Source organism: Orycteropus afer, unplaced genomic scaffold (assembly GCF_000298275.1).
Source record: "Orycteropus afer afer isolate SDZICR_OR568_19922 unplaced genomic scaffold, OryAfe1.0 scaffold00362, whole genome shotgun sequence".
NCBI classification, from domain to species: Eukaryota; Metazoa; Chordata; class Mammalia; order Tubulidentata; family Orycteropodidae; genus Orycteropus; species Orycteropus afer.
Genome location: NW_006921949.1, coordinates 1,785,731 through 1,801,443, shown reverse-complemented (window position 1 = coordinate 1,801,443; position 15,713 = coordinate 1,785,731). Strand labels below are relative to the sequence as shown.

General features: G+C 38.1%; 1 protein-coding gene across 1 annotated transcript in view; it reads left to right on the top strand.

The window, feature by feature from the left end:
• Nucleotides 1-15,713, top strand: part of ADAMTS6 (ADAM metallopeptidase with thrombospondin type 1 motif 6) — a 461,116-nt gene that overhangs the window by 425,369 nt on the left and 20,034 nt on the right. Inside the window, exon 22 of the mRNA XM_007952853.2 lies at nt 2,620-2,796. Within this exon, the coding sequence (XP_007951044.1) occupies nt 2,620-2,796 (177 nt within the window). The remainder of the gene's footprint in view (nt 1-2,619; nt 2,797-15,713) is intronic.

Sequence of the window (15,713 nt, the reverse complement as noted above, 5' to 3'; positions counted from 1 at the left end):
ACGGAAGTAGATTGCCCCATCTTCCTTCCGAGGAGTGGCTGGTGGGTGTGAACCGCCAGCCTTCTGGTTAGCAGTCAAGTGCCTTAGGCACTAAGCATGGTTGATTCAAAATGGCCAAAGCTAGTTCATTTCAGCTCACTAATGCCTAAGATACCAATCTTTGTGAGTTCCATTTCATTTTGACAACTTCCAATTTTCCTAGATTCATACTTCGTACATTCCCTGTTCTGATTATTAATGGATGTTTGAAGCTGTTTTTCCTCAATTTGAGTTATGCCATGTCAGCACATGGAGGTCCTGAAAGACTTACTTTATCCATATCATTAAGGTTGGTTCAACTCTAATGAGGCAGCTCTCTCCCGGTCCTGTTTTGAGTGTCTTCCAACCCAAGGGGCCAGTCTTCCTGCACTGCATCAGACAGTGTTTCCAAGCTATTCATAAAGTTGCCCAGTAATGTATCAGACAGTGTTTCTCTGCTATTCATAAGGTTTTCCCTGCCAATTTTTGAGAAGTGGATGGTCTCCTTCCTAGTCTGTCTTAGTCTATAAGACTACGGTTTCGGCGTTGAAACCTGTGCACCATGTGCAACTCTGCTGGCGTCTGAAGCACCAGTGGCACAGCCTCAAGCCTCACAGCAATGTACAAGCCTCATGGGATGACAAACTGACAGACAAGTTTGTCTCCCTTAGCTGTTGGAAACCTCTGTACCCTCCTCTTACCTAATTCCTACCTGAAACCTGCCACTCTGTGGTCTCCGGCTGCTCCTGGTCCCTCCCCTTCCTGGTTCTAGGCGGCTTGGGGCCTAGCCTTCCCTCCCACCCCTTTTTACCTGGGTATCCTACTGCTCCTGAGGTCCCCATGGCTACTCCTGGTCACTCCTTTTCCTGGCTCTAGGAAGTTTGGGGCCTAGCCTTGCCTCCCGCCCCTTTTTACCTGGATATCCTGCCACTGCTGAGGTTATTACATACATACATTGTTATTACATACATTATAATGGAAAGTTTGCTTGGGGTCATTGATGTTCTCCTATTTTCCTCATTCTTTATCACCTGTACCAGGCTTGATTGCCCCTGATAAATCCACTTGGGACTGTGTATAGTGTTCACATGAACATCCTATCCCAGATCTAGCACATCTTCTAGAAAAACAGCTTGTGGATATCCTCACCTGATGGTAAATCAAAACCATCATATTCCCAGCTAAAGAAAAGCGTATATTTATTGAGTGCCTACTCAGAGCCCTCTACTGGATACTGAGAGGGGGTACAAAGTTGAAACAGGAATGGACCATAACCTTAAGAAGTTTATTATCTAGGAGTAATGAGAAGATATATACAGACATATCAGAGATATTGCGGGTTTCGTTCCAGGCCACCACAACAAAGCGAATATCACAATAACCTAAGTTACATGAATATTTTGGTTTCCCTGTGCACATAAAAAGTTAAGCTTACATTATACTGTAGTCTATTCAGTGTGCAAAGCATTATTTAAAAGTTTAAATATTGTGAGAATTAAAAAAAAGTGACACAAAGTGAGCACATGCTGTTGAAAAACTGGCTCCAATAGACTTGCTCAATTGATGTAGGGTTGCCATAAACCTTCAATTTGTAAAAAATAAAATATCTGCAAAGCATGATAAAGCAAAACAATAAAACAAGATATGGCTATTTATAAATAACTGGAAAATGTGATTAGTGACACAAGAATTTATATATTCTACATCCTTTCTTATGGTACTTAACATTAACTCTGTATTCATGTGTCTTATTCATTTTTATAACCCATTGATCTTCTAGTATCATTCCTATAGGAGATCTGGAAATTTTTGTGAAATGTAAGGAACAGATACAGTGCTTCAAAATTTTGTAGATAAGGCTTCACTTAACTCACAGGAGATAGAGAATTTAAGGAAAGGAAGAATGTAAACGTGCAAGAGAGAAAACTGGAAGGCTTCAGTCAGCCACAGTGTTAAATATGGAGCCTCATTTCAACTAGGCTGGAAAAGAAACAAATAATAGGGTAACATAGGAAGAGACATCTTTCCCCAATCTGGAGAACAGACACACCCAATTCTAAAGAGCAGTCAAATTCACTATAATTAAGTGATGAACAGAGAATATCTATGCAATAAACCTTCACCCATGGCCGTATATTTTAGCTGCCACACTATAAGAATATACCTCAAAATCAACCCAAAGACTACTTCACAGGCAAGTTTTTGGGGTCTATGGGTAGCAGAAGAATTTTTTTTGTCAGAAGGCCACACCCAGCAAGTAGGAAACCAAGGACTCCACATTCCAAAAAATAGCATCTTATCACAGCTGAATGAGGCCAACCTAGGGAAGAATAAAGGAATAAACCTACTCCCAATATAAAAGAAGAAAATAAGTTAGCCAAGAAAAGCAAACATTGGGTTTAGCTCTTAAAGACCTTAGGGAAAAGATAAAAGTACTTCTATTTAAAAACTTAAGGAATTTTTGTATCTGAGAGACTGCCTAGAATTTTATGTGTATGTATATTGTATACCCAAATACACATTCACTCCATAAAAGACTTTCCTTAAATTTTCCTCTGTCTTTAGACTGTCGTTATTCATTAGTATTTGTTTTATTTCCAGTGCACTCCAAAATGTGGTCCAGGATTCAAGCATCGGATTGTTATGTGCAAGAGCAGTGACCTTTCTAAAACATTCCCAGCTGCACAATGCCCAGAGGAAAGCAAACCTCCTGTCCGCATCCGCTGCAGTTTGGGCCGCTGCCCTCCTCCTCGCTGGGTGACTGGAGACTGGGGCCAGGTAAGGCAATTGCACAGTGGGGTGCTGCTAAAGCAGCACCTCTGGACAAAAGCCTGAGCTTGCTGATTGGTCACTATAAGGGCTCAAGAGATGAGACATAACATATATAAATCTAAGTATGATATGAGTGTGGTACATTGCACAAACAGCATAGGCACACACGGGCACACATACACCCCCTCAGACATGCTTCCCCACACCTATATACTTCCCACTTATAGCTACTCCTTGGATCCTAGCATTTTTAGTTAAGATTAAAAGAGAAATCATCTATATGGCAAGAAATTTGAAGCTAACAAAACTTTGGATTCTACTACCAGCTCTCTCAATTGATTCAAGAACAAATCAGTTAACATCATTTACAAAATAGAAATAATGCTTCTTCATCAAAAATTAGTCTGATAATGTGACTGACAATCTTTAAATGTTATTAATACTTACCCTGCAGTTGAATTTTATCTGATGTACACTTTGAATTGGGAAGTAAGTGTATAGGACTTTTGGTATTTATTTCATGTTAGACTCATTTCCATTTTATGTTTCAGTTCCTATTTTTTCTTTCTTTTTTTTTTTCATTTCCCTTTAAATTGTGTTATCTTACAGTAGGCCACCTTAAATCCTTTAAAAACAAGTTTGTATATTTGGATAAAAGGAAAATTAAATATTGTTCTTCTGAATGTCAAAGACAAATTATATTGAGTTACTTTTAAAAATAATGCCCCAGGAAGTAAATTTCTAGCCAAGCAATGCTCTTATCCTGTGGTTTCATAATTAGCCTTGTGGGTTATAACACAGTCATTTTCTAATATCTGAGACCCAAATAAATCATAATGGCATATAGTAAGTCAGCATGATACTGTTATTTTGTGATCTGGGCTTGCCTTTATTTATTGAAAATGGCATTTCATAGAAGTAATTACCTAAATTCTGACCAAAATTTAATGTTGCTAGAGTATAACAATTATTTACACACCTCTTTTATTTCATTTAAGAATTTCTGGTGGTGCAGTGGTTAAAGCATTTGGCTGCTAACCAAAAGGTCAGTGGTTCTAACCTACTAGCCACTGCATGGGAAAAAGATGAGGCAGTCAGCTTCTGTAAAGATTTATAGCCTTGGAAAACCTATGGGGCAGTTCTGCTCTGTCCTGTTTGGTTGCTATGAGTCTGAATCGACACAATGATAATCGTTTTTTATTATTACTATTATTTCATTTAGAAGAGCACTGGTGGTGCAGTGGTTAAGAATTTAGCTGCTATGTGAAGGGTCAGCCATTTGAATCCACCAGCCACTGCAGGAAAAAGATGAGGCAATCTGCTTATGTAAAGATTTACAGCCTTGGAAATCCCATGGGGCAGTTCTACTTTGTCCTACAGGGTCATTATGAGTTGGAACAGGCTTTGGTTTATTGGTTTATTTCATCTGGAAGAGGATAACAATTTTTGGTTCTCATATAAACAATATACCTACTTTGTGCTCAGCCCTGTGGGGAGACAAAACAAGTATGGCCATAAAATAAGTAATGCTTTGCATTTTTATTTGAATGTTAATTTAACTTACAAAGTGCTCAAGTTGAATACACATGAAAGCATTGTATGCAATTAGTGTGTTTCATTGTAAAAGAGTGACAGTTTCCTAACACATAATTGATACGCTATTAAAGAATCAGTACAGACTCGCTGTCATAACTTTCATTTTTAAAGGTAAGCATTTCTTCCCTTATACATACTTTGTTTCAATGCACTGTCTTTTATAAAGGTCCGTTGAAAGTTTTTGCATTTTTGTGATTTCACCAAATTTATAACTGTCAATTCGATATTTTTCTTTTAAATATTTTCAAGTCTTTTTTTTTCCCTCACCTACATTTTCTATACAATTTCCTAAAGCTCAAAATAACCAGTGAAATTACATTTCCAAAGATGCTTTAATAAATTTCATAGTACATTTATTTGCCATTCTGTATTAGAAAGTTAAAAATAAAATAGTGTATTTTAGAGTTCTCTACAGAAAAAGAACTAATAAGATATATCTGTAGTATATCTATTTACCTACCTATTTACCTATCGAGAGAGAGAGAAAGACTTATTTTAAGAAATTGGCTCATGTGATTATGGGGCTAGCAAGTCCAAAATCTGTAGGCCAGGTGACAGGCTGGAGAGTTTGTTAGTCTTGTGCCCCAAAGTCTATAGGTCTTGTGACAAGGATGAGGTTGCTGCCAGTTTGTGTTCTAAAATCCATGGGTCAAATGATGGGAAGAGATGAGGGGACAAGGTCTGGCAAATTTTCTGTTTATAGTCTTGAGGCAGAATATTTCCTAGGAGTAACTGATTAGGTGATTAGATGAGGCCCACCCACATTAGGGAGGGTAATATGCTTTACTTCTGGCCAAATGATTTAAAAACATGCAATTACTTCACCCATAGCATGTAAACTAGTAGTTTGCCAAACAACTGGAACCTAGCCACCTTGATACATAAAATTAATCATCACAGTGTCTTTATGAATCTCCTTGCAAATGGTTTGAGAGTTTGTGCAAGCAAATCCAACAGGGCTTTGGTTAGTTTCCTATGTAAACATCACCATCCCCTGTCTTGATAGCTGTTAGCTCCTTATCCCTTTGATTCCAAATCTCAGAAGCTTTCTGATATTCTGGGTGGCAGACCCAAAGAATAGAGCTAGCTCCATTCTTCAGCCTGGATAGTACATCAATCACACAGAGGGTAATTTCAAGTCTGAATGCCTGAGTAGAAAAAGAAGGAGGGAGTTCTAGCAAGATGGCAGAATAAGCAGACAAGCTACACAGACCCTCTGGAGCAAAGCAATGAGAAACTAATTGAAACTGATACAGAAGACAAACCTGGAACTCTGAGATTTAAAGGGAAGGATAAATAAGTGGATTAAATACCAACTAGTAGAAGAACTTGAATGAAACAGTGGGTAAGGAGACCAACACAGCTGCAGACTGCTGGCTGTCCAGAGGGCACAGCCATTTTGAATATTTCCTGATAGCAACCTAAGAATCAGCTCTGTTCACCAAGGCTACATGGACAAGGACTGCATTGGTGCCTGATGACCAAAAGGTTAGAACAGTGAGGAAGGGGACAGGAAGACCTGTGGACAGCTGGTGGCCGTCCTGAGGGCACAGTCATTTGGGATGTTTCCGAACAGATGGTGCAGCCATTTCTAATGTGTGTGGGTGGCATTGTTGCTTGAACTGTGACCTGGGAGTGTGCTCCGCCTGTCATGGACAGCACGGGCAACCACACTGGAGAACGACGACTGGAGAGGTGCTATATTCCACTTGTTGCTCCTGTGCCCTGTGCCTTCTTGATGAACAGGGGTGTGGCCAACCCCCTGCCTCCACCCACCTTCTTGACCTGTGGAGATTCCATCCCAGTCTGTGCCCTGGCAGAGCCTAGGTGCCATGCCCTGCTCCCCACAGTTTTGTTTTTGTTTGTTTTTAAATGATTCTTATCTTCCTCCTTTCTTCCTGGCTTTTTTTTTTTTTTTTTCCTTCTCTTTCCCATCCCTGGTTCTTGGTTTTGTTTGTTTGTTTGTTTTTTCCTCTTCACTTTTCCTGGTTCCTTTCTTTATTCTTTATTTTGGTTCTTCCCATCCCTGTTTTTCCTTTTGCAGTTTTCCCTCATCTTTTACTCTTGCTCTTTTCTCTCATTCTGACCTTCCCAGATATTGTGGCTTTTTTTTTCTCTCTCTCTCTCTCTTTTTCTATTTTTCTCATTACCTTTCTTTTATCCTTTTTTAATATATTTTGAAATTTTTTTCTTCCTACTTATCATGTTTCTCTTTTATCTTTGCTATTATTCCTGGTTTTTTTTAATGTTGTTTGAGGTTTTAGTTATCTTGTTTGTTATTTGAGGTTTTCTCTTGTTTTGGTTTTATTGTTGTTTTTAAAGTTATTGTGTTTAACTGAGTTGGAGACAACAATCGTTCCCACTCAACACAACCATACCTGCACTTCCTGCAACCTCACCCACTGAGTGAGGGCCACCACTTGCTTTTCTACCAACTGATCAATGATAGACAATGGCCAATACCAACTCAACTCACCCTCAACTGCTCTTTACAAACAGCTAAAAGAAGTCTGTACACACACTCTCATTCTCTATCACACCCACCAGGAGATAGGTAGTGAGTGCCTAAGTGCTAACAACTAGTGAATAGGGGAGCACAGTGTCCTGCTCACACAGATATATCAAAACAAAATAAAGGAGAAAAAAAAATCCTGCATGAATCACACCAACATACAACCACACATTAAACACAAATATGACACCACAATGTCTCGGAGACAACAGACCATCACAACCCACGCAAAAAAGCAAGATAAGGTAGTAGGAACAAGGGACCAGCATATAAACCAAGAAAATATCCCTGAGGAAGAAGTATCATTGGAACTTCCTGATAAGGAATTCAAAAGAATTATATTTGGGTACCTTCAATGGATTGAGAGACAGATCAAGGAAAACACTGACAGAATTAAGGAAAGCATAGACAAAATTCTAGAAAAATTTAGGAAAACAATACAAGAACAAATTGGCAAAATAAACAAAAAATTAGAAAGGATACAGAAACAACAAACAGAAATCTGGAAGATTAATACTAAGATTTCAGAAATAGGTAACACATTGAATACACAAAGGAGTATAATTAAATCAATGGAAGACAGAATTAATGAGATCGAAGACAAATACCTCAATATTATTTTGTTAAGGGTGCAGTCAGACAAAGGACCAAAACATAATGAAGAAAGCCTGAGATTCACGTGGAATACCACCAAGAGGAATAACCTACATGTAATTGGAATTCCAAAACAGGAAAAGACAAATAAAACCACAGAGAAAATTGTTGAAGATTTGTTGGAAGAGAATTTTCCTAATATGATGAAAGACGAGACTATATCTATTCGAAAAGTTCAACAAACACCAAACAGGATAGACCCCAAAAGAAAATCACCAAGACATATGAATCAGACAAAGGACCAAAACATAATGAAGAAAGCCTAAGATTCACATGGAATACCACCAAGAGGAATAACCTATGTATAATCAGAATTCCAAACAGGAAGAGACAAATAAAAATCAAAAGTTGGAAAAAGATCTACCAAGCAAATGGCAATCAAAAGAGAGCAGAAGTGGCAATATTAATTTCTGATAAAATAGATTTGAAGACAAAAACCACCATAAGAGACAAGGAAAGATATTATGCAGTGATTAAAAGATCAGTTGAACAAGAGAACATAACCACAATAAATAACCGTGTACTCAAGTACACATATTTGAGAAGACAATAGATGACTCCACAGTAATAATAGGAGACTTTAATACACCACTTTCAATAAAAGATAGAACAACTGGAAAGAAACTCAGCAAAGATGCAGACGAACTAAACAATATGATCACCAACTTACCTTATAAACATCTACAGAGCACTTCACCCAACAACAGCAAAATATACATTCTTTTCCAGCATACATGGAACATTCTCCATATTGACCATATGTTAGCCACAAAGCAAGCCTCAATATTTTTAAAAATATTGAAATACTGCAAAGCATCTCCTCAGATTACAATGCCATAAAATTAGATATCAGCACTAGGTAGACCAATGGAAAAAGCAAACACAGAGAAATTGAATAGCACCCTCCTCAAAAATGACTGAGTAATAGAAGAAATGAAATTTAAAAATTTCATGAATTGAATGAGAATGAAAACACAACATATCAAAATCTTTGGGACGTACCAAAAGCAGTGGTGAGAGGGAAATTTATAGCAATAGATGCACACATCAAAAAAGAAGAAAAAGCCAAAATCAACACCTGAACTCAACATCTCCAGCAATCAGAAAATAGCAGCAACAACAACAACCATAAAAAACAATTACAGTGACCAGAAGAAAAGAAATAATAAAGATTCAAGCAGAAATAAATGAAACATGAAAAAGAAAGACAATAGAAAAAAATCAACAAGACTAGAAGTTGGTTCTTTGAAAAGGTTAATAAAATCAACAACCCACTGGCAAACTTAAAAAAAGAAAAGGAGAAGATGCAAATAACACAAACAAGAAATGAAAAGGGTGATGTCATAACAGAACCAACAGAAATGAAAAGAATATCAAGATATTATAAAGAACTGTACTCCAACAAATTTGAAAACCTGGAAGAAATGGACAGATTTCTAGAAATACTACTTACCTGAACTTACACAAAATGAGGTAGAAAATCTGAACAGACCCATAAAAAACAGAGAAATTGACCAGGTCATAAAAAAAATTACCAACAAAAAAGTACTGGCCCAGATGGTTTTACTGGAGAATTCTACCAATCATTCAGAGAAGAACTGACACCAATTCTACTCAAACTATTCCAGAGCAAAGAAAAAGATGGAATCCCCCCAAATTCATTTATGAACCAAGCATAAGCTTGATACCAAAACCAGGCAAAGACATCACTAAAAGGGAAAACTACAGACCAGTATCCCTCATGAATATAGATGTAAAAATCCTTCAACAAAGTCCTAACCAATGGACTCCAACATATAAAAAAATAATATCATGACCAAGTGGGATTCCTACCAGGTATGCAAGGATAGTTCAACATTAGAAAAACAATCAATGTAATCCATCACATAAGTAAAGGAAAGGAAAAGAATTACATGATCATATCAATAGATACAGAGAAAGCATTTGATAAAATCCAGAATCTGTTCCTGAAAAAAACTCTCAGAAGAATAGGAATAGAAGGGAAATTCTTCACCATAACAAAGGGCATATATGGAAAACCAACAGCCAACGTTTTTCTCAATGGAGAGATATTGAAATTATTACCCTTGTGAACAGAAACTAGACAAGTCTGCCCACTATATCTCCACTTCTATTCAACATTGTATTGGAAGTCCTAGCCAGGGGAATAAAGCAAGAAAGAGCAATCAAAGACATCCAAATTGGTAAGGAAAAGTAAAACTATCCCTATTTGCCAATGACATGATCCTATATATAGAAAACATAAGAGACTCATCAAGAAAACTACTGGAACTAATTGAGAGATATGGCATAGTGGCAGGATATAAGATCAACATATAAAAATCAATTGGATTCCTCTACACCAGCAAAGAGGTCTCTGAAAAGGAAATCAATACCATTTATAATAGCTACCAAAAAAGATGAGATACTCGAGAATAAATCTTACCAGCAACCCAAAAACCTATACAAAGAAAACTACAAAACACTACTTCAAGAAACTGTAAGAGATCTACATAAATGGGAGAACATACCATGCTCATGGATAGAAAGATTGAACGTTGTGAAGATGTCAATACTACCCAAAGCAATCTAGACATTCAATGCAATCCCAATCCAGATTTCATCAACATTCTTTAAAGACATGGAAAAACCAATCACTAATTTTATATGGAAAGGAAAGAGACCTCAGTTAAGCAAAACACTACTGAAGAAGAAAAATAAACTAGGTGTCACACTCCCAGACCTCAAAATTTACTACACAGCCACAGTTGGCAAAACAGCCTGGTACTGGGACAATGAAAGACCCATAGATCAGTGGAACAGAATTGAGAACCCAAAAATCAGTCCATCGACCTATAGTCAGATGATCTTTGACAAAGGTCTAAAATCCATTCAACGGGGAAGAGATGGTCTCTTTCACAAATGGTGCTGGTTGCAGAAAAATGAAACAAGAGCCTTACCTCACACTGTACACAAAAATGAACTCCAGATAGATCAAAGACTTAAATGTGAAACCTAAAACTATAAAATTCATCAAAGAAAAATAAGGAACAAACTTAGGGACCCTAATTTATGGAGATTATCAAGCGTAACACAAGATGCACAAACAACAGAAGATAAACTAGATGATTGTTGTTGTTAGGTGCTGTCAAGTTGTCTCCAACTCATAGCAACCCTATGTACCAAAGAATAAAACACTGCCTGGTCCTATGCCAGCCCTGTGATCCTTCCTATACCTGAGCCCACCATTACAGCCACTGTGTCAATCTGTCTTGTTGAGGGCCTTCCCCTTTTTCATTGACCCTCCACTTTACCAAGTATGATATCCTTCTCCAGGAAGGATCCCTTCTTACAACGTGACCAAAGCAGGTGAGATAAAGTCTGGCGATTCTCGTTTCCAAGGAGCATTCCGACTGCATTTTTTTCCAGGACAGATTAGTTAGTTCTTTTAGCAGTCCATGATACTTGTGTCATTCTTCACCAACACCACAACTCAAACACATAGATTCTTCTTCGGTCTTCCTTATTCATTGTCCAGCTCTCACATGCATATGAGGTGATTGAAAATACAATGGCTTGTGTCAAGCTCACCTTAGTTTTCAAGGAGACATCTTTGCTCTTCAGCACTTGAAAGAGGTCTTTTGCAGCAGATTTTCCCAATACTATACGTCGTTTGTTGTCTTGACAACTGCTTTCATGGGTGTTGATTGTAGAAACAAGGAATATGAAGTCTTTGACAACTTCAGTCTTTTCTTCATTTATCATGATGCTGCTTATTGGTCCAGTTGTGAGGATTTTTGTTTTCTTTATATTGAGGTGTAATCCATACTGCAGACTGTAGTCTTCCATCTTAATCAGTATGTGCTTCAAGTCATCCTCACTTTCAGCAAGCAAAGTTGTGTCATCAGCGTACCGCAAGTTGTTAATGATTCTTCCTCCAATCCTGATGCCACATTCTTCTTTATATAGCCCAGCTTCTTGGATTATTTGCTCAGCATACAGAATGAATAAGAATGGTGAAAGGACACAACCCTGACACATTCCCATCTTGATTTTAAACCATCCACTGTCCCCTTGTTCTGTTTGACTGACAGACTTTTGGTCTATATACAGGTTCCTCATAAGTACAATTAAGTGTTCTGGAATCTGCATTCTTCACAATGTTATCCGTAATTGTTATGATCCACACAATTGAATGCTTTGCATAGTCAATAAAACACAAGTAAACACCTTTCCGGTATTCTGTACTTTGAGCCAAGATCCATCTGACATCAGCAATGATATCCCTCATTCCACATCCTCTTCTGAATCCAGCTAGCATTTCTGGACGTTCTTGTCAATATACTGCTGCAACCGTTTTTGAATTATCTTCAGTAAGATTTTACTTGCATGTGATACTAATAATATTGTTTAATAATTTCCACATTCTGTGAGATCCTTTCTTTGGAATAGGTACAAATATGGATCTCTTTCAGTCAGTTGGCCAGGTAGATGTCTTCCAAATCTCTTGGCATAGCTGAGTGAGTGCCTCTAGTGAAGCATCCATTTGTTGCAACATCTCAATGGTTATTTCAGCAATTCCTAGAGCCTTGTTTTTTGCCACTTCCTGCAGTGCAGCTTCAATTTCTTCCTTCAGTACCGTTGGTTCTTGATTATATGCCACCTCCTGAAATGGATGAACATCGACCAATTCTTTTTGGTATAGTGACTTTGTATTCCTTCCATCTTCTTTTGATGTTTCCTGCATCATTCAGTATATTGCCCAAGAACCTTTCAATATTGGAAGTCGAGGCTTAAATATCCTCTTCAGTTCCCCCAGCTTGAGAAATGCTGACTGTGTTCTTCCCTTTTGCCTTTCCAACTCCATGTCTTTGCACATTTCATTATAATAATTGACTTTGTCTTCTTGAGCTGCTCTTTGAAATCTTCTGTTCAGCTTTTTTATTTTGTCATTTCTTCCATTTGCTTTAGCTACTCTTCATTCAGGGGAAAGAGTCAGAGTCTCTTCTGATATCCATTTTGGTCTTCTCTTCCTTTCTTGTCTTTCTAATGACCTTTTGTTTTCTTAATGGATTATTTTCTTGATGTCATCCCACAATTTCTCTGGTTTTCGGTCATTGGTGTTCAGTGCATCAAATCTATTCTTTAGATGGTGTCTAAATTCAAGAGAGATGTAATCAAGGTCATATTTTGGCTCTCATGGACTTGTTTTAATTGTCTTCAGCTTCAACTTGAATTTGCATATAAGCAATTGATGGTCTGTTCCACAGTCAGCTCCTGGCCTTGTTTTGGCTGAAGATATTCAGCCTTTCCATCATCTCTTGCCACAGATGTAGTCAATCTGATTCCTGTGCATTCCATCTGGCGAAGTCCATGTGTATAGCCACTGTTTGTGTTGTTGGAAAAAAGTATTTGCAGTGAATAAGTCATTAGTCTTGCAAAATTCTATTATGCAATCTCCAGTGTTATTTCTATCACCAAAGCCAAATTTTTCAACTACTGGTGATTCTTCTTTGTTTCCAACTTTTGCATCCCAATCACCAGTGATAATCAGCACATCTTGATTGCGTATTTGGTCAATTTCAAGATTGCAGAAGTTGGTAAAAATCTTCAATTTCTTCATCTTTGGCTTTGGTGGTTGGTGTATAAATTTGAATAATAGTATTAACTGGCCTTCTTTGTAGGCATATGGATATTATCCTATCACTGATAGCATTGTACTTCAGGATAGATCTTGAAACATTCTTTGTGATGATGAATGCCAGGCCATTCCTCTTTAATTTGTTATTCTCGGCATAGTAGATCATATGGTTGTATGATTCAAAATGGCCAAAGCTGGTCCATTTCAGCTCACTAATGCCTAGAGTATCAATCTTTATGCTTTCCATTTTCATTTTTGAGAGCTTCCAGTTTTCCTAGATTCATACTTCATACAGTCCATGTTGTGATTTTTAGTGGATATTTGCAGCTTTTTTTTCTTATTTTGAATTTTGCCACATCAACAAATGGAAGTCCTGAAAGCTCTACTTCGTCCATATCACTAAGGTCAGCTCTACACTGAGGAGGCAGGTCTTTCCCAGTCATATTTTGGGTGCCTTCCAACCTGAGGGGCTCATCTTCCCGCACCGTAACGGACAGTATTTCAGGACTATTCATAAAGTTGTCCAGCACTATATCAGACAGTGTTTCACTACTATTTGTAAGGTTTTCACTGGACAATTATTTGAGAAGTGGATGGCCTCTTCCTTCTTTTGAGTCTATCTCAGTCTAGAAGCTCTGCTGAACCCCATCCACCATGGGCAACCCTGCTGGCGTTTGAAACACTGGTGGCACAGCCTCCAGCTTCATAGCAACACACAAGCCACCACAGTACAACAAGCTGACAGACAGGTTTGTCTCCCTTAGCTGTTCCAAACTGCTTCACTCACTTCCTGGCCTTCTCCCTACCTGTTTCTGCCATCTGCTGGCTTCTGCTTCCTGGCTGGGGCTCTCCCCTACCTGTTCTGGCCATTGGCCTGGTTCCAGCACATCAGTATAAAAAAAGTCAAACAATCCCCTTTAAAAAATGAACAGATGATATGAACAGACACTGCACCAAAGAAGATATTCATGCAGCGAACAAACACATGAAGAAATGTTCATGATCACTAGCCATTAGAGAGATAGAAATCAAAACAACCATAAGATACCATCTCACCCCAGCATTAATACCAAAGTTCAGCAATACAGAAAATAACAAATGCTGACAAGGATGTGGAGAGATTGGGACTCTCATACACTGCTGGTGGCACTTTAAAATGATACATCCACTGTGGAAAGCAGTATGGCAATTTCTTAAAAAGTTGGAAATAGAAATACCTTTTAATCCAGTAATCCCACTACTAGATATATATCCTGAAGAAGTGAGAGGCAGAACATGAACACTCCCATGTTCCTCACAGAACTACTTACAATAGCAAAGAGATGGAAACAACCTAAGTACCCATCAACCAAGGAATGAAATACTGTGAAACCCTAAAGAATAATGTAGAATCTGCAAAATGCCACATAATGTGAATGAACTCAGAGGACATTATGCTGAGTGAAAGAAGTCAATCACAGAAGGACAAATATTGTATTAGTCTACTATTGTAAAAAGTTAAGAAAAGGTTTATACATCGAAGGAAACTTTCTTTGTTGGTTACCAGGGATAAGAGGGAAGGGATGGCTAAACTCCTAGATAGTTGAAAACTATATACAGAGAGAGAGAGAGACAAACCAAAGAGTATTAGTGATTACCAGGAGTAGGAGGGATGAGGTAAAGGGGAAGCTTTTGTTTGTGGGCATTGAGTTTATGATAATGGTGGTAGAATATTTTGGAAAAGGACAGCAATAATGGTGACACAACATGAAAAATGCCATCAGTGTTCCTGAGCTGTAAATGGGAAAATTATTATGTTGGCAAAGGTCTTGTGTATATTTTCACCACAATAAAAGTAAAAAAAGAAAAAGAAAAAGGAGAAGAAGACATACTAATCAGCTACACCAGACCCACTTCTCAGGTGGCTGATAATGCTTCAGAAAAATTGAGACACTTTTTTTTTCCCCCTTAAACTAGCCCCATCACCAGGCCCCAAAGCAGTCACTGCTGTTATATTGAACTAACATTTTTTATAAGATACAAAGCACTCCAATAGGCCATCAGGTTATTTGCCCACAAGTATGTAATACATAGAGAACAGCAGTGATCTCCCACCCTTAGAATCTAATTACTCCACTTCATCATGGGGATTTTCTCATTAAACTCACGTTAGGGTTCACCAGCCCTACTTTGAATCATTGGAATGATGTCCCAAGAAATCCTCCTGTGTTGTCTTTTGGGAACTGTACTGCTTCCATTTTCTAGGGTAATAAGACAATCCTTGAGTTTCCAAACTAATTCTACAGTGTTGTTTTTGTTGTCAGGTACCATCGAGTCAGCTCCGACTCAGATACCTTATTATGTACAACAGAATGAAATACAGCCCAGTCCTGCAGCAGCCTCACAATACTTGCTATACCGGAGCCACTTTTGACAGCCACTATGTGGTAGCATAGTGGCTAAGACACTTGCCTGCTAACCAGACGGCTGGCGGTTCAAACCCACCAGCCACTCCTCAGAAGGAAGGTTGGGCAATCCTAC